General features: G+C 38.9%; 1 protein-coding gene across 1 annotated transcript; it reads right to left on the bottom strand.

Moving 5' to 3' along the window:
* Positions 1-8,439: 8,439 nt before the first annotated feature.
* LOC134753563 (protein dj-1beta-like) lies at positions 8,440-19,151 on the bottom strand. Its single transcript, XM_063689472.1, has 6 exons — positions 18,974-19,151; positions 17,511-17,607; positions 13,442-13,561; positions 12,841-12,955; positions 11,980-12,122; positions 8,440-11,424 (listed from the first exon to the last, which is right to left on the bottom strand). The coding sequence occupies exons 1-6, from the start codon at positions 19,081-19,083 to the stop codon at positions 11,320-11,322; spliced, it is 690 nt and encodes a 229-aa protein (XP_063545542.1). The 5' UTR covers positions 19,084-19,151; the 3' UTR covers positions 8,440-11,319.
* Between the last annotated feature and the right edge of the window lie 196 nt (positions 19,152-19,347).

The following is a 19,347-nucleotide window of genomic DNA, read 5'->3' on the forward strand; positions in this document are numbered from 1 at the left end:
GCCTTAAGCTCTGTTTTTATATCTCAGATATTAAAATGACAGTTCTATTTGCGAATGGGGTTGGCAGATGGCGTCACCATAGCTTGCCCTGTCAATCCCTATAATTGTTTTTTTTATTTTATTATTTTAAGACCCCTTTAAGTAAAATGAATGAACTTAAGGTTTTGAGGTACTTTCCCTCCAGGGCCCTTTTTTTTCACACTGTATATTCCGTCACTGGACTGGATCAATGCAGCTGTCATATTAGTACAAAATTAGGCAGATTAGACTAACCTTAATTAATATTGGCCAATCAAACTATTTTTATAGTATATCTGGGATGTAAAAATACAGTTTTCATAATTTCTACTTATAAAGTCATCGTCAATGGAACTTGCATATAATGTAAACAAATATGACAGTTTTTGTTAGCGTTTGACACATAACCTAACATTTTTACGAAGCTTATTTTCCATGAAATATTAATAATTAACATTTAATTTAACTAAAAATTTATATAAATAAAATATTTAAGTATATAGACTGTTGATAAAGTCATGGTTGTCCTTTTAAAGAGCGAGATTACGAAGTAATGAAGGTAAAATGGTTTGTTCACATTATTTGCAAGTTCTATTGATAACGACTTTAGTTAATGACATTAACTAACTAGTATTAAATGTAATATAAAATCGTTTTTGAAGCAATTAATGTTGTATTTGAGAATGTAGTTAATTTCGATTTGTTCTAAGAAAATACGGTCTATCTGTATAGCGTTAGTTGTTGTTTCATTGTATTTTTATGTATATATGAATATATTTTTTATTTTTCGTTGTATTCTTGTAAAAGACATAGCCTTAAGATATTTGATATTTTTATAATAAGTCCTTTTCCATCAATAGGGAACATTACGTAAAAAAACACTCTTCGTAGAGGGCGTTCATAGCACAATCACAGGGCCTACCGCGAAACACGAAAATCGAAAGTTCGATTTCTGCCTCTCTATCACTCTTGCCTGTTCCACCGACAGAGAGGCAGATAACGAAATTTTGATTTTCGCGTTTAGCGATAGGCCACCTTTAAACAAACCGCCTTGATGCATCAATGTCATAGAGAAAACTTGTCAAAAAACTGTTTGAGTTCAAGCTCGACCCAATTGGGTAGGTAAAGTTTTTTGAAGATAGGCAAATTATATTTTTATCCGATAGTATTCGTCTTAGCGATCACGGAAATGCAGCTCTTTTATTTTTATTTCGTATTATTTATTAAATATATATTTTTAAGTGACCGAGATGACGTTTGTGAAATTTAACAGCAGATCGCACTAATGCCTGTGCACGTGATTTAATTGATGAGATAGAAAAAAAACGATGACAACTGTCAGTGTCACTTAGCCTTAGCTGTCATTGCCGAAAAAATAAAAATAACGGCCCAACCTTTCTGTTACCTTGCGTTTTGCGATTTACTGTTATCATTGAGATTTTTGACGACCTCAGCACGACCCAAGGACTTCTGATTCACCACGACATCTGCGAGTATTTGGACAAAGATTGAATCTACTTTCGACAACTTGGCACTGCTTATTGGACAACGTTTTCTTCCCTTACGACGACCCGACCCCTGCGCTGACCCTTGGACTAATAAATTAGTAAATTAAGATCACAGACACCATGGAACCAGAATCTGAAAACGCACGAATGGATCTATAATATTACAGGGATGAACTTTAGTGTTTTGTGCCGTCGTGTAAGAAGCGCAGACTTACCACGTCGGCTTATTTAAGCATACCAAAGTCTTTACAAGCGATTTGGTGCCAAGCATTGGAGATATATTGCCCAAAACGCAACTTATATGTATGTGAGGACCATATCAATGTAAGTATTGTTTATTATAATCTACATATGTGGTGTTTTCTATAAAAAGGGACCTTATTATCAATGGCGCTTACGCCATTATAAACGATGCTCCGATATAAATACAATGCCGCGCGACGCTGTGCGGCGTAAGCGCCATCGACAATAAGGTCCCTTTTCATAGAAAATGTCCCATATTAAGATTGTAGTCTTTAATGTAGGTCCTTTTTGGCTACAAAGTTGCCGTGTTCTTTCGTTAACATCATTATTCTTCATTTGTCAAATATTACATATTTTTTACACATTGCTACTGTAGGTATTACTGTCTAAAATCATAACCCTCTAGCTGCAGTTTAAGGAATGCTGTTTAAAAACTTAAAATCACTTTAAACAAGTTCTTTAAGGCTTGTGTAATTAATTTACTCACAACCAACTTGGATCATTTTGTGTTAGTGACAGTATTAATCTTAAGGCTAATAAGTAAACATTTTTAAATGTTTTAAATGTTATTGAACAAAAGTTTTATCGTTTCAGGAAACTGCTTGCAACTTTCTTCGAAAGAGACACCTTCCAAAGCCGAGGTAATACAAACCAAAGTGATCGCCAGCTTGCAGCAGGGTACACATGGAACATGTCATACGGCGGTTGAGGGAATCCGCATTCTTGGAACCTCACTCGACTGTAAACCATAATCATGTCCAGTATGTAGATGAAGCCGTTTTGATAGCATGTGCTCTAGTAAACTTGCAAAGCAGTATAATAAAAATCAAATATTTTTTGTCTCGTTTTATTATATAAATCCACAAATGAATATCCTTTTACATAAACAAACACTTATCAAATAAATCATATAATAAGTATTAGGGGACATCCTACACGAATATCGACCTAGCCCCAAACTAAGAAAAGTTTGTAAGTACAGTCCCCATCAGATGTATCAGACCGGCTAAAGTTCTCACAAATATCTTCAGATATTTTTGAGCACATCGGCCGCTCCGATATATCTGATGGCAACTGTACTAAGGGTACTAGGAGACGATATACAACATACCAATATAGATGAGTACATACTCATATACATAGAAAACACCCATGAGTCAGGAACAATCTCTCTTATTTATTAAAAAACTGATGAGAAAGTTGTATTTTATCCACATGTGGGGCAAAGTAATCAGATGCAAATTTTGAGTTGTTTCCTTAGGTTAGCTGGTGGAATTGACTTTTAAATGATGATTTTGAATGATCATTTGGATTTGGTCTTGTTTGATAGTTAATATTTTCTTCGGGTTGGTGTGGTGAAAATTTTTGTGTTTCACTCGGGGGCAAAATTTGTTTAATCCTCGTGCTTTGAAACCCTTGCAACGCTCAAAATTCCACTTTAAACAACAACTTTGCCCCCCTGTAAAACAAATAACGATTGCTCAACACACAAATACCAGGGGCCCATTTCTCGAACGGTAAGGTACATACCTGCGTCAAACAAGGGCCATTTTAATACAAATCTAAATATTTTGTAGAAATGAAGAACAAGAATAAAACGTAGGTTATTATAGTACTTAATATTCACTTTATTGACCGTCTGAAAAAGTAATTCACTGTGACCCGCTCTCCCCTAATTTGAGATTTAGGTATCACTACACTACAATGATTTGAAGTTTGAAAAAAAAAAACATTCTAAGATTTAGGCATTTAAATAAACATTTATAGCGCCCCGGCTTCGCACGGGTTACACAAAACCTTAATGTGGGCTGTACACACTCGTTCTCGGCCTGTCTTGGGGTGTCTCGATAACCGATTCTGTGTGCCTTTGGGCACTTATTATAAGACTTTATTTACCAGCTGATGCAGGGCAATCCTCACTATCACATGATGCATCATTGACATTATTATTATTTTTGTCTAAGTGAACGGTCACAATATCATTTTTTTTTCTTAATTTGGTCTCCGTTACAACTTCAGCCCGAAGAATACATTCTGTGTTGCTTCTTTTTATTTCGACATAGCCTACATTATTTTCCACATATCCGTTCCTTGATGCCCTAAAACAATAAAAAATGAATGAAGTTAAGGTTTAAGGTCTATATGTAGACTAAACATTGCAGGTAAAATATAAATAACAAAATGTTTAATGTATGTATTTCACTGATACGTACAGGAGGGCCTTCGCTCCTCTAATTTCGGCGGCATTGCTGTGCTTATCACTGTTATGATAATAATTTAAAATCATAACTAGGTCCATGTGGGGCAAGTTTGTACAATCTGCTCGCATAAACTCGCTCATCCTTCTTGCAAAACTCAGTCCAGGGTCTGCGCAAGGGTCGGGTCGTCGTGAAGGCAAGAAAACGTCCAATATGCAGTGCCAAGTTGTCGAAAGTAGATTTAATCTTTGTCCAAATACTCGCAGATGTCGTGGGGAATCAGAAGTCCGTGGCTCGTGCTGAGGTCGTCGAAAATCTCAATGATAACCATATGATAACACTAAATCGCATCAGAATATGCTTTAGTTATTATTCTGAGATTTCTGAGGTTATTTTTCGGCAATGACAGCTAAGTGACACTGACAGTTGACTTGACATCGTTTTTTTTTTCTATCTCATCAATTAAATCACGTGCACAGGCATTGCAGTGCCTGATCTGCTATTAAATTTCACAAACGTCATCTCGGTCACTTAAAAAAATATATTTAATAAATAATACGAAATAAAAATGAAAGAGCTGCATTTCCGTGATCGTTATGACGAATACTATCGGATAAAAATATAATTTGCCTATCTTCAAAAAACTTTACCTACCCAATTGCACCTTTCCATACAAACGTAGTTCCGCTCTCATATTAAAACTACGTGTTGGATTGTAATGAAACTTTGCACATACAATGACATGAGGTATATCCAGGTCTGAAAGTAGTTTATATAGCTCCAGTTTATAAAACAAACGAAATAGAGCAAAAACAAGTTTTGTATGAAACACTTAAATTCGCTGTATTTTTTTAACTATTGCATCTGAACTATCCTATTGTAAGTACAAAGTTTCAGAGCAATCTAGTTAGTCGTTTTAAAATGAGAGCGGAACTACGATTGTATGGAGAACTGAGCTTGCCGGAGACCCTTAAGGCCTAGTATGTATAAGTTACTCTATGGTTTTTGTTCACTAGTGCTGCACTCTGGCGGCAGAACATTGCAGTAATACTCCCTATTAATCATTGGTAAAATAGTTTTGGAGTGCTGCATGATTTCTGCTACAGGCACCCTTTAGAGCCACCTCACACTAGCGTCTTTTGAGCGTCGACGCCATGTTCCATAGCGCTGACTAGACGCGGACGCCCAAAAAACGCTAGTGTGGGTGGCCCTTAAATATATAGGTATATCAAAAATGTTACATGCCAACATCATGGACACAAGCGAGCCAATATAAACCGTATTTGAAAGCATTAAGGCCGTTCCGTCGGTTTGCCGCTGTCTCTGTCACATTTCGCAAGAAAGAACGGGAAAGATCATGCGCGCCAAGTGTCAATTTTGATCGAATTTTGTCGATTTTTATTTATTTTAAAAACGTTACCCTACAATATCGAAATTCGAAAGCTATGAAATTATTTTTTAAGTTAAGATTGTTTTTTCTTCTTTTTTTATTTATAGTATCACATAATAAATAACCGAGTAAAGTTGGATTAAAAGTCCGAGTTAGAGGTTACTTTGGGAATTAATTGTATCGAGCGAAGTGTCATAATTCGTGTATCGGAAGCTATGATATTAAAGATAATATAGTCATGAACTACATATATTTTTTCCACGTCTACGAATATCAACGCCTCTTAGGAAAACAGGATCATATAAGGAGATTTTTCGCCTTCTGGCTCAGGGAACCGCCTTAAGGTTACATTTACATCATAAGCTGCTACTATGCTAAGGGCGCGACTTCTAGAAATTACTTAGGCGTTTTTGGCGTCGAGAGGGTTAAGTACCTAACGCAAACAATGTGACATCTGTCATATAATTATATACATTTGTATTTTCTGTATTGAATTTTCCTATATTCTTGATTTGTTAAAGATTTGTCTTGTTTTTGATGAAATGTAAATATGTATTCATAAAATCAAAATATCGAATATTACTTGTAGATTTTTTGTATAAGTGTTAAATTGATAGATGTAATTTGATAAGTATTAAGTCACGGAGATTAAATGTGGTCACATATCTTACGAATCGTTTTATTTATATTTTTGCAATTTTTCTATGCAAATCAAAGAGTAAAGTAAATATACAGTCTGGCAAAAGAGTAGAAATTAAAAAGTGGCAACGCTAAGTGTTGTCCCTTTCAAATCAATCTAAGAAAAACGGGACGACACTACAGTGTTGCCACTTTTGATTTAGAAGCGCCATCTTTTGTTCCATATAAACAATCTAGAATCTTTGTAAAACATTTCATTTTTGATACAAGCTTTTATCGCTGACTGTACTGAACTTAAACAGCTAAACCGATTTAGATAAAATTTAGTATGGAAATAATTTGAGGCCCGCAGAAGACCATAGGATATTTTTTAGGGTTCCGTACCCAAAGGGTAAAAACGGGACCCTATTACTAAGACTCCGCTGTCCGTCTGTCTGTCACCAGGCTGTATCTCATGAACCGTGACAGCTAGACAGTTGAAATTTTCACAGACGATTTATTTCAATTTAAATGTTAATATATTTTTCCTTTTTTATTGTGGGACGTACCACATTATTACGCATTGGACCGGCAATCCAAGGATGTGGGTTCGAGTCCCACGTTGACCAGAGATTGATCATCGTTGATTTTTTCATCGTCATTTGCATCTGTATATACAATTTATAGACGATTTATTTCTGTTGCCGCTATAACAACAAATACTAAAAAGTACGGAACCCTCGGTGCGCGAGTCCGACTCGCACTTGGCCGGTTTTTTATCAATCATCACACGCAGACGAAGTCAAGGGCAGAAGCTTGTTAGAAATAAAACACATGTTTTTAAACCAATATTTATTCGAATCTTAATGAAAATGAAAAATGATTTATTGGGTACACAACATGTTTTAACTAGAATCAAAACAAGAACCTTCTTTTAAGTAAAAAGATACTTGTGCCAGAAGGCTTACAGATAAATCCTCTGGATAGTGACAAGATTTATAGCAATTTTTTATAGCAATCGTCAGACATAGCTATAGTTCTAACATTTTAAGAGGCGAATGGAACCAAAGAGAATTAAAAAGACATACAGTACTCACTCCATAAATCGGTTTTGTTACCAGAGACAGTGGCGTAACTAGGGGGGGGGCAGAGGGGGCAAGTGCCCCGGGCGCCATCCAGGGGGGGGGGGGGCAAAATGGGCAAAAAACAGCAGCGGGGAAACTTGTCAGTCAGGGGGCGCAAATTTGGTGACTGCCTCGGGCGCCATATCCTCTAGCTACGCCCCTGACCAGAGACAATGATCGTAATCTACATCGAGTGCGAAAATAATAGTCTTGGTAACAAAATCGATTTATGGAGTGAGCACTATGTCTTAATTCTCTTTGGTTTGATGTAACGAATGTTGGAACAGAATTACCAATCGACGTAAAAAGGTATGAAAATAAAAATATCCATTTATGAATAGGTGTATTCCCATTTGTCCCTGGCGGGAACAGATGGGAATAAATGCATTTGGTACATATAAATCATTCCCATTAGTCCCCGTCTCATGTAGCAGCGCTCACGTGGGCCGGGGACAAATGGGAATACATCTATGAATATTACGAGTATGGGAGTTTGTTTGACATAATTATTGAAAGTCATAATGTAATGATTGTCAGACTATCATTAGTCATAATCATGGGTGCCTATCTCGTCGCATAATAATTAATTGTCCTAATGTAATGTTACGCATAAAACTCTTTTCGCATAATTTTTCTCCAAAGACTGAAACAGAAAGTATTTTCTGAAAATGTTTTGCATAGGTTGTGTAGAATAGGGTAGGTTAGGTTTGTTTTATAATTTTTCAGAAATGTAAATAGTTTCAGAACAATAACAATTATGCGAAATGAGTTTGCGTAACATCAAACATTTATTCAGAAAATAGGCCACAGGGGCACTTTTACATGTAAATTTTTACAAACAATAAAATTAACCCAAAATTACAAAAAAAACAATCACATACATTATTACATGCATTATTGCATTATTGCGTACTGCGCGGCAGCGGCAGTACGCAATACACGGTCGTCGTGAACGCTGCTCGCACTATTAGTGCTTGAGAAAGGAGACCTAGGCTCTTCGAAACATGTCGCGCGAGTGACTAAAACAAGTGAGTCTAAACCGTAAAATGATTTAATGTTAGTATGTCTCACAACAGTTTAAATTCGAACAATTACATAAATATAAATGTCAAATTACACAAAAAAAAGCTAATAAAAAAATATAAAAACCACAGAAGTACTAACATTGTTTAGAGATGTAAAAGTCTCTAGGTGTCAGAGATAAAATGTATATAATAATAAAAAAGATCATCAAATTATCCAGAGATGTAAAGGGTCTCCAAGACTTGAACTGTTATATAATTAATAAAAAGACAAGATATTAAATCAGACAAACAGACAAGAACCGAATGAAGTGCCTCACGTTAAGAGGCCTTATTCCTACAAACGAGCGTATTTTGCAAAATGCTTCCTTTTTCATTCAACATTACGACGTAACTATTAGTATTTATTCAAAAACTGTTAACGTTCTTAAATAATCATTTCCTAAACTAGCGGCTAAAATAATTAAAGTTAGCATTTTCTCTTTTTAAACCTAAAATAAATGAGTTTTCCTGGGAGTATTTTTCAAAATTTGCAGTGAAAGGTGTCGTTTCGGTTGCCAATTTTGCAGTAAACAAGAATCATTTGGTACATTAATGATTACAATATCTTGGACGAGGGGCTAAAATGATTGAAAATCAAAGATTCATTTAAGAAAATTGATAAAATACCTTCCGAGTTTTCTTCATTTTTTCGGTGAAAACAGGGTCGCATTATATTTTTTTATCGCAAATTGTACTTATATTTTGCCCTCAAAATAATATTATAGCAAACTCTAACTTTATGTGTACCCATCAAAAAATAATCATAACTATAGGACCTATTTTACCGTAAATTTAAATATTTTTAAAAGACGTATAAATCACGCTGCACCGACACTGCGCGCTCAGTCTCCGCCGGGCGCGCTTAGGGGACGGACCTGCGCTCGATCGTCAGGCGTTTGTTTCGTTCGTAATCAACGAGCTAGTTCCGAGAAGTGGTGTATACTGCGATTAGAAAATCTTGATCCTTAGGTGATCAATGTAATCATAGGTACATTTTATAGCACAAATATTAAATTTTTTCGCCTAGGTGATCGGGTCTGTTCAGGGGTGCCTAGCCAAGATGCCAACCGTTTAGGTACCTATAGTTTACATTAAAACCAAATCTGTAGCTGGCCTCTGAATGGGTAGTAGAAACGGGTTCCGTATGTGTTTCCCTTTCCAGATGACCAAGGTGCCTAGCCAAGATGCCAACCGTTTAGGTACCTAGAATATAGTTTACATTAAAACCAAACCTGTAGCTGGCCTCTAAAATGGGTCGTAGGAACGCGTTCCTTGTATCTTTCGCTTTCTAGATGACCAGGGTGCCTAGCCAAGATGCCAACCGTTTAGGTACCTATAGTTTTCATTAAAACCAAATCTGTAGCTGGCCTCTGAATGGGTAGTAGAAACGGGTTCCGTATGTCTTTCCCTTTCCAGATGACCAAGGTGCCTAGCCAAGATGCCAACCGTTTAGGTATCTATAATATAATTTACATTAAAACCAAATCTGTAGCTGGCCTCTAAAATGGGTAGTAGAAACGCGTTCCTTATGTCTTTCGCTTTCCAGATGACCAGGGTTCCTAGCCAAAATGCCAACCGTTTAGGTACCTATAGTCTACATTAAAACCAAATCTGTAGCTGGCCTCTGAATGGGTAGTAGAAACGCGTTCCGTATGTATTTCGCTTTGCAGATGACCAGGGTGCCTAGCCAAGATGCCAACTGTTTACGCTCCGTAGCGAACGAAACGCAACCGTCTCTGTCGCACTAATATGCAAGAGTGATAGAGAGCGATTACCCTATCGTTCGCTGCGGAACGAATGACTGGCATCTTGGCTAGGCACCCAGGTTAAGGTACCTATAGTTTACATTAAAACCAAATCTATAGCTGGCCACTGTAATGGGTAATAGAAACGCGTTCTGTATGTGTTTCGCTTTGCAGATGACCAGGGTGCCTAGCCAAGATGCCAACTGTTTACGCTCCGTAGCGAACGAAACGAAACCGTCTCTGTCGCACTAATATGGAAGAGTGATAGAGAGAGATTACCCTATCGTTCGCTGCGGAACGAACGACTGGCATCTTGGCTAGGCACCCAGGTTTAGGTACCTATTATAGTTTACGTTAAAACCAAATCTATGGCTGGCCACTGTAATGGGTAATAGAAACGCGTTCCGTATGTGTTTCGTTTTGCAGATGCGTTTTGCACTCTTCAATATTAGTGCGGCAGAGACAGTTACGTTTCGTTTGCTACGGAGCATAAACGGTTGGCATCTTGGCTAGGCACCCTGGTCATTTGGAAAATGAAAGACATACGGATCGCGTTTCTATTACCCATTTCAGAGGCCAGCTGCAGATTTGGTTTTAATGTAAACTATAAGTACCTAAACGGTTGGCATCTTGGCTAGGCACCCTGGTCATCTCTGGGTACAAGTATGTATATGTTCTTAACATAATAAACTGAAATTACTACTACCATGCATATAAAATAAAATAAAAGAGGGGCTATAACAATAAAAATAATGTTACTTGCTGTTGAAATAGACAAAGATCAAGATTATTCTTCTCTGCGTTCAAAACGCGTTATAGTTGCCGGCGCTCGCGTACCGCGCGTCAACGCCATCTATTGAGTGTTATTTCGTGAAATCGATAAACGCTCCAGGGAATAAGGGCTCTTAATGCCACTCAAAAGTAAAGTTACATAGGTAAAATGAAGCCCGTGTAAACTTAAACAGACCGGTCTCCACAAACAGCACCCGTTCACGAGTATGACGCGTATCTCAGCCATCGTCTCCCTCAACCTTCATTCGGGAAAGTGGCGACCCGATCAACGAACACATTAGGACAATCAATTGTTATGCGACCCAACATATACCCCATAATTATAATTCTGAAACCGTTAACTTTTTAGGATTTTCCTAAGGTTATCCGATAGATAGGTTAGGTTAGGTTTGTTTACATTTATGACTTAAAACTTTATGGGAAACTATAGAGACCCTACGAGTATGTATGTGGCCTCTCCTTACGCTGCGGTAACCATAAATGTGCCATTCACAATCAAAAGGGTACTTATTGTCGCTTGTCAGTAAGGCGCTATTTCCATACAGCTTCAATTAGAAATCAACCTTATCGACAAGCGACAATCTGGTACCTTTTGGTTGAAAAGTCACAAATTATGCTTTTAGTATGAGCTGATGACCATTCCTTTTTCCACTTGGTCCGCCTTCTCTTTGCCAACCAGCAGCTGGATGAGAGAAAGACCAAACCAGTACGCTGTCCCGGGACCCTGAAAAAGAGGTGCAAACATCAATTTCATGTATTGGCCCCAGCCAATTAATACCCCCCCCCCCCCCCCCCCCCCAGGTTATCCATTAATTATATCACACGTTTAGGGGGCGGGAGGGGGTCAAAAAATGTGACATGGGGGAGGGGGGATTCACAAACTTTGTGACGTCACTTTGGATTTTTTTGTATTTGCTGTACAATTCAATAATAGGGTTTTTACTATGATAAATCGTTCTACTTCGTGATTTTTTTTATTCCTAAATCCTAATCGATTTCATGTCATAAAATTACTAATATTGCTTTTATTAAAAAAAAAAATTTAATTATAATAATTACATTTTATTTAAATTGCTAATTTCGTTGAAGACAAAATTGCTAAATATGTGACGTCACACTAGGAGGGAGGGAGGGAGGGACGTGCATGTGACCAGGTGTGACAAGGGGGGGGGAGAGGTCAAACAATCGACGAATTCGTGTGACGTAATTAATTAATTAATTAATAGATGACCCCCTAGGCGCCATGCAGCGATGCAGTAAGAACAACAAATTAACTTACCCTGCTAGTAACCACATTGCCGTCAACGACCACCCTCTCCCCCTCCACATAGGTGTAGTCACCGGTGATCTTGTCTTTAGTAGTGGGGTATGACGTGACGCGCTTGCCGTGACCGATGCCGTGAGCTACGAACGCAGTTGGAGCTGAAAAACGGGAATATTACGGACACATATAGCACTGCGTACAATAGACTAGAGGAAAGTCAATAAAGTTTTTAAAAGAGGGCGAACATAAATAAAATAAGATAAAAAAAGGAGGGGAGGCCTATGTCCAGCAGTGGACGTCTATCGGCTGACATGATGATGATGAAAAAAAACCGGCCAAATGCGAGTCGGACTCGCGCACCGAAGGTTCCGTACTTTTTAGTATTTGTTGTTATAGCGGCAACAGAAATACATCATCTGTGAAAATTTCAACGCTCACGGTTCATGAGATACAGCCTGGTGACAGTGTCTTAGTAATTGGGTCCCGTTTTTACCCTTTGGGTACGGAACCCTAATTAGAAGTAACAGTATAACAAATATATATAATACCTACATTTTATATAATAAATATATATCTATAGTCACAAACAGTTAATTCTGGTCCGATAGATACAGTTTCTTTAACTGCCCCTTAAGCGATGCAACGGACCGCGATTTCCTCAAGGAGGGAGACAAATCATTCCAAAGCTGAACCGCTCGTACCGCAAAAGATTTACCATACGCACTAGATTTGTGATGAGGTGTTGCCAGTGCAAGATTTGCACTCGATTGAAGGCGATGGCCACTACCATCTGCCATAAATTTGAATTAATAATAATAATGCATCTTAGGGTTTTTTTGATTTTATTTAGTAGTTATTCCTTGAATATTTTCTTACCGGCGCAGATAGCAGCGACGATTTTGCCCGCTTTCTCGTGTTCCTTCAGCAGGGTACCCACGACGGACGACTTGGACAGACGCTCCGACCCTTCGAGACCTCCGGGAAGGATCACCTGCAAATTTAAAGACGCCTAGTCTTACTGATGGCATATAGTCGAGAAATTGGGACGGGTACCGCCGTGGCGAGGTGGCCTAGGGGTTCATGGCGTTAGCCGCGATAGCTAAAGACGCCGGTTCGAATCCGGCCTTCACCACTGGAGGGCTTCGTCACTTTTTCTTTAATATATGACATCTATTACAGTTTTTAATTTATATATAGTAGTGTGACTACTTAAAAAAACACATCAATTAATATTTAAGGTTTGGCCAAACACACGGCATGACGCAGCGCCGCGTGGACGCGCGGGGCCGAGCGGCGCGGGGCGCGACAGAAGCGGGGCGCGCTGCCGGCGGGACGCAGTCTGTTTGACGTCGCTAACGCTGCGTCGTGCCTTGTGTTTGGCCAAGCCTTTAATAAAATAATTTAATTTGTTCCCAAAGTTGTATAATAATATAATATAATAATAATACACATTATTGTATTTTCATATCAATCATACCGCATCATACTGAGGTGTGTCGGCCAAAGCATCAGCCAAAGCCTTATCGGGGACCAGGGTCACTTGGCGGGAGCACAGCACTGGGGCGCTCCCGTCAAGACCGGCCATTGTGACGGTCACCTGGTAATACAACAATATATAGGTCAAAGATAGATATAACTCCGTAATAAATGGATACAGTCTAAGGAAAAGACGTGCCTCGAAAATCAAGAAAATTTGATTCTCGATCAGATGGCGCCACTACCTTTGGCCTACTCTCGAATAGATAGCGTTGACGGTTTCGTTTGTTATTTAACAATTTTAAGAGCCCTTATTCCCTGGAGCGTTCATCGATTTCACGAAATAACACTCAATAGATGGCGTTGACGCGCGGTACGCGAGCGCCGGCAACTATAACGCGTTTTGAACGCAGAGAAGAATAATCTTGATCTTTGTCGATTTCAACAGCAAGTAACATTATTTTTATTGTTATAGCCACTCTTTTATTTTATTTTATATGCATGGTAGTAGTAATTTCAGTTTATTATGTTAAGAACATATACATACTTGTACCCAGAGATGACCAGGGTGCCTAGCCAAGATGCCAACCGTTTAGGTACTTATAGTTTACATTAAAACCAAATCTGCAGCTGGCCTCTGAAATGGTTAATAGAAACGCGATCCGTATGTCTTTCATTTTCCAAATGACCAGGGTGCCTAAACGTAACTGTCTCTGCCGCACTAATATTGAAGAGTGATAGAGAGAGATTACGCTATTGTTCGCTTCGGAACGAACGACTGGAATCTTGGCTAGGCACTCGGGTTTAGTACCTACAGTTTACGTTAAAACCACTTAAAACCAAATCTGAAGCTGGCCACTGAAATGGGTAATAGAAACGCGTTCCGCATGTGTTTTGCTTTCCAGATAATCAGAGTACCTAGCCAAGATGCGGGTAATTTCTCTCTATCCCTCTTCCATATTAGTGCGACAGAGACGGTTGCGATTCGTTCGCTACGGAGCGTAAACGGTTGGCATCTTGGCTAGGCACCCTGGTCATCTGCAAAACGAAACACATACGGAACGCGTTTCTATTACCCATTACAGTGGCCAGCTATAGATTTGGTTTTAACGTAAACTATAATAGGTACCTAAACCTGGGTGCCTAGCCAAGATGCCAGTCGTTCGTTCCGCAGCGAACGATAGGGTAATCTCTCTCTATCACTCTTCCATATTAGTGCGACAGAGACGGTTGCGTTTCGTTCGCTACGGAGCGTAAACAGTTGGCATCTTGGCTAGGCACCCTGGTCATCTGCAAAGCGAAACACATACAGAACGCGTTTCTATTACCCATTACAGTGGCCAGCTATAGATTTGGTTTTAATGTAAACTATAGGTACCTTAACCTGGGTGCCTAGCCAAGATGCCAGTCGTTCGTTCCGCAGCGAACGATAGGGTAATCGCTCTCTATCACTCTTGCATATTAGTGCGACAGAGACGGTTGCGTTTCGTTCGCTACGGAGCGTAAGCAGTTGGCATCTTGGCTAGGCACCCTGGTCATCTGCAAAGCGAAACACATACGGAACGCGTTTCTACTATCCATTCAGAGGCCAGCTACAGATTTGGTTTTAATGTAGACTATAGGTACCTAAACGGTTGGCATTTTGGCTAGGCACCCTGGTCATCTGGAAAGCGAAAGACATAAGGAACGCGTTTCTACTACCCATTTTAGAGGCCAGCTACAGATTTGGTTTTAATGTAAATTATATTATAGATACCTAAACGGTTGGCATCTTGGCTAGGCACCTTGGTCATCTGGAAAGGGAAAGACATACGGAACCCGTTTCTACTACCCATCCAGAGGCCAGCTACAGATTAGGTTTTAATGTAAACTATAGGTACCTAAACGGTTGGCATCTTGGCTAGGCACCTTGGTCATCTGGAAAGGGAAAGACATACGGAACCCGTTTCTACTCCCCATTCAGAGGCCAGCTACAGATTTGGTTTTAATGTAAACTATAGGTACCTAAACGGTTGGCATCTTGGCTAGGCACCCTGGTCATCTAGAAAGCGAAAGATACAAGGAACGCGTTTCTACGACCCATTTTAGAGGCCAGCTACAGATTTGGTTTTAATGTAAATTATATTTTAGGTACCTAAACGGTTGGCATCTTGGCTAGGCACCTTGGTCATCTGGAAAGGGAAAGACATACGGATCCCGTTTCTACTACCCATTCAGAGGCCAGCTACAGATTTGGTTTTAATGTAAACTATAGGTACCTAAACGGTTGGCATCTTGGCTAGGCACCCTGGTCATCTAGAAAGCGAAAGATACAAGGAACGCGTTTCTACGACCCATTTTAGAGGCCAGCTACAGATTTGGTTCTAATGTTAACTATATTCTAGGTACCTAAACGGTTGGCATCTTGGCTATAGCTTGACCACAACCGCTGTGCCGCTCATAAGGTATGCGCGGGGAGGCGGGGTGCGGGCAGGGAAGATCACGGACACACAAGAGTCTGTCGTCGTGTCGACCCCCCCGTCTCGCCGCTCGCATACCTAAGGAGCGGCACAGCGGTTGTGGTCAAGCTATAGGCACCTTGGTCATCTGGAAAGGGAAACACATACGGAACCCGTTTCTACTACCCATTCAGAGGCCAGCTACAGATTTGGTTTTAATGTAAACTATAGGTACCTAAACGGTTGGCATCTTGGCTAGGCACCCTGAACAGACCCGATCACCTAGGCGAAAAAATTTAATATTTGTGCTATAAAATGTACCTATGATTACATTGATCACCTAAGGATCAAGATTTTCTAATCGCAGTATACACCACTTCTCGGAACTAGCTCGTTGATTACGAACGAAACAAACGCCTGACGATCGAGCACAGGTCCGTCCCCTAAGCGCGCCCGGCGGAGACTGAGCGCGCAGTGTCGGTGCAGCGTGATTTATACGTCTTTTAAAAACATTTAAATTTACGGTAAAATAGGTCCTATAATTATGATTATTTTTTTATGGGTTCACATAAAGTTAGAGTTTGCTATAATATTATTTTGAGGGCAAAATATAAGTACAATTTGCGATAAAAAAATATAATGCGACCCTGTTTTCACCGAAAAAATGAAGAAAACTCGGAAGGTATTTTATCAATTTTTTTAAATGAATCTTTGATTTTCAATCATTTTAGCCCCTCGTCCAAGATATGGTGAATTGAATTGTAATCATTCATGTACCAAATGATTCTTGTTTACTGCAAAATTGGCAACCGAAACGACACCTTTCACTGCAAATTTTGAAAAATACTCCCAGGAAAACTCATTTATTTTAGGTTTAAAAAGAGAAAATGCAAACTTTAATTATTTCAGCCGCTAGTTTAGGAAAAGATTATTTAAGAACGTTAACAGTTTTTGAATAAATACTAATAGTTACGTCGTAGTGTTGAATGAAAAAGGAAGTATTTTGCAAAATACGCTCGTTTGTAGGAATAAGGCCTCTTAACACATTATTATTTACAACGAGGGGACTTAATCGCGTAAAATAAGTAACCCCCTTCACACTGGTGCGTAAATCGCGGCGCAAAGACGCGTAGTCAGGAGCGGGCTTAATGAAAAAGCAAGAGGGTTTAAAGCGCTCTGCACACTCACGTTCGCGGCTTCGTGCCGTGATTCGCGCATGAGTGTGGAGGGCCCTTAATATCTAGGATTATGAGCCTAAAGTTTGTTCAATGAGTTCTAAATTACAAGCAAGCGTGTTGAAAAGAGTATTTGTATTGTATCTTGTATGGAGACACTTGAATAACTTACACCCATGGAGACTATATAAAGGAGCCAAATCTCTATATATGAAAAGTGTCCATCAAAAAACAGTAATTAGGCGGCGCCACCATACACCGAAATACTACCAAAAACAACCTACGTAATTTGTTCGGGTTATTTGTTGCCTTATATGGTTCATGTTATACTCATGTCCCAGAGCCTAACTAGCCCCACTGGAGAGATTAGGAACTATTATTTAAAGCTGAAAGCGGTCACTTTTGCAACAATTCTGCCATAAGAGATTGCGATCCCTTCTATACCATCCATACTTACACCGCTCCGCCTGAGCATGTCAACTGTGATGACGGTTTCCATCTCCTCGGCTCCCTGCGCCAGAATCACTAGGGCTGTCTTGGACATGTTGTGAAACCTGAGGAAACATGTTTTACTGAGTGATCATAGGTGTAAGCAATCCAATATAAACTTAACGTAACCAGGAGTGCGAAACTACTTGCTTCGAGCAAACTCGGCTCCGTTCGGCTCAGCATTGGTCCGAGCAATTATTAGGGTTGGCACAACTTGACGTCCCTTTGCGTGCACGACCACAGATAAGATAATGACTTGAATTTTGACAACCCTAAATAGTCGAAAGGGATAGTGCCATATAGTAGAAAGGGACAAGGGACAGCATGATTCGACCCTGAACCGCTGTCAAACTTCGGTTTTGTAGGAAGTTTATTCTGTGACTTAACTATTAACTAACAAACAGTCAACAGCAGAAGCATCTAAGCAGATAATGTTCGAAATGATCTACTCACTTGTACTTATTTTTAAAAATTAAATTGTATTTGGATTACGAAAACCTTAAATACCTTCTTCGGCTGTTGACTGTGTTATAATTCTTATAAAAATGTTGATACCTATTTAAAACATTAATTACCTTTAAATGGGCAATTCTTGTATGTAATCTATCTATCTATATATTATTATTATTATTTAATAAGCAGGCAGGCAGTTATGGCAACTGATATGGCCTGTATCCAGTAATCATAAAGATATATATCATGAACGAGTATTACATTTAGTGTTATGCTTAAATATATATATTTATAAATGTTCTCGGAAACGGCTCTAACGATTTCGATGAAATTTGCTATATGGGGGTATTTGGAGGCGAAAAATCGATCTAGCTGGGTCTTATCTCTGGAAAAACGCGCATATTTGAGTTTTTTACTTTTTACAAGGCCTTGACACTCTTTGATAGAGAAAGATAGTCTTATTGCGATTCATATAAGAGTAAAGAGAAAATAGTGCCATGCTTTGTCCTTTTATCGCCGACCGGGTGGCATCATAAGGTAGGAGGCGATGGCGAAATACCGAAATTTATAAGAGTGAAAGAGAAAATATCCTATGCTGCCCAAATTTTATATGAATATTCTTTCTCTTACCCCCGGTCGCTCGGTGGCGCGTCTATAATTACTTGTATATACTATGTCTATGAGTTTTTATATGTTTCCGAGCAAAGCTCGAAGCTCGGTCTCCCAGATGGCAATTTAGCAATAAGTTTTTTTTTTTTATCGTCTGTTTTTTTATATTTACTCCGTGTACTATATTTCCGTTTTTTATATTAAAACGAAAGGTACATTCTTCGTGAATCATAGATCGTACATTTTCTCGATACCGGTATAGGCGGTGTAGGATAGCACCACGAGAACACTTGTTCTCACAATAATAACCAACTACGTTCTAAATTAATCTACAAAAAATGAACTAACAGCGCTGCGCTAATACTATACCTTTTCTCGAAGTTGCTAAATCCACTTGAAATAATAGTTGCTCGCTTATTTGCCACAAAATTTGTTAAAACAGGTGATGTTTGCATAAGAACTTTCCGGGCTAAATGCATTAATATTTGACAGTTGTAACTTTTTAAAGGTCAAAGCAAAAATATGCCGGTCAGGCTTTGGCGATATGTTATGCAACTTATACAATCAAATTATCACCAAACAACCTTGACCCTGACTGCCCTGACTTAATATAGAAATATCATCATAATCACTTTGTCTCATGTCATATGAATAATATATTCAGTAAATTAGTAGACGTTTTAACTTCATGTAATATTATTTCTTAAATATTTTTCAAAATTTATGTAAAACTCCAAAAAAAT

This window comes from Cydia strobilella, chromosome 27, assembly GCF_947568885.1.
Source record: "Cydia strobilella chromosome 27, ilCydStro3.1, whole genome shotgun sequence".
NCBI lineage: Eukaryota > Metazoa > Arthropoda > Insecta > Lepidoptera > Tortricidae > Cydia > Cydia strobilella.

Coding starts and splice junctions, on each gene's coding strand:
- LOC134753563 (XM_063689472.1), bottom strand. CDS start 19,083: ATGCATTTAGCCCGGAAAGTTCTTATGCAAACATCACCTGTTTTAACA. Junction 13,562..17,510: donor ACATGCTCAGGCGGAGCGGT/GTAAGTATGGAT, acceptor TTGTATTACCAG/GTGACCGTCACAATGGCCGG. Junction 12,123..12,840: donor CGTCGCTGCTATCTGCGCCG/GTAAGAAAATAT, acceptor CCCGTTTTTCAG/CTCCAACTGCGTTCGTAGCT.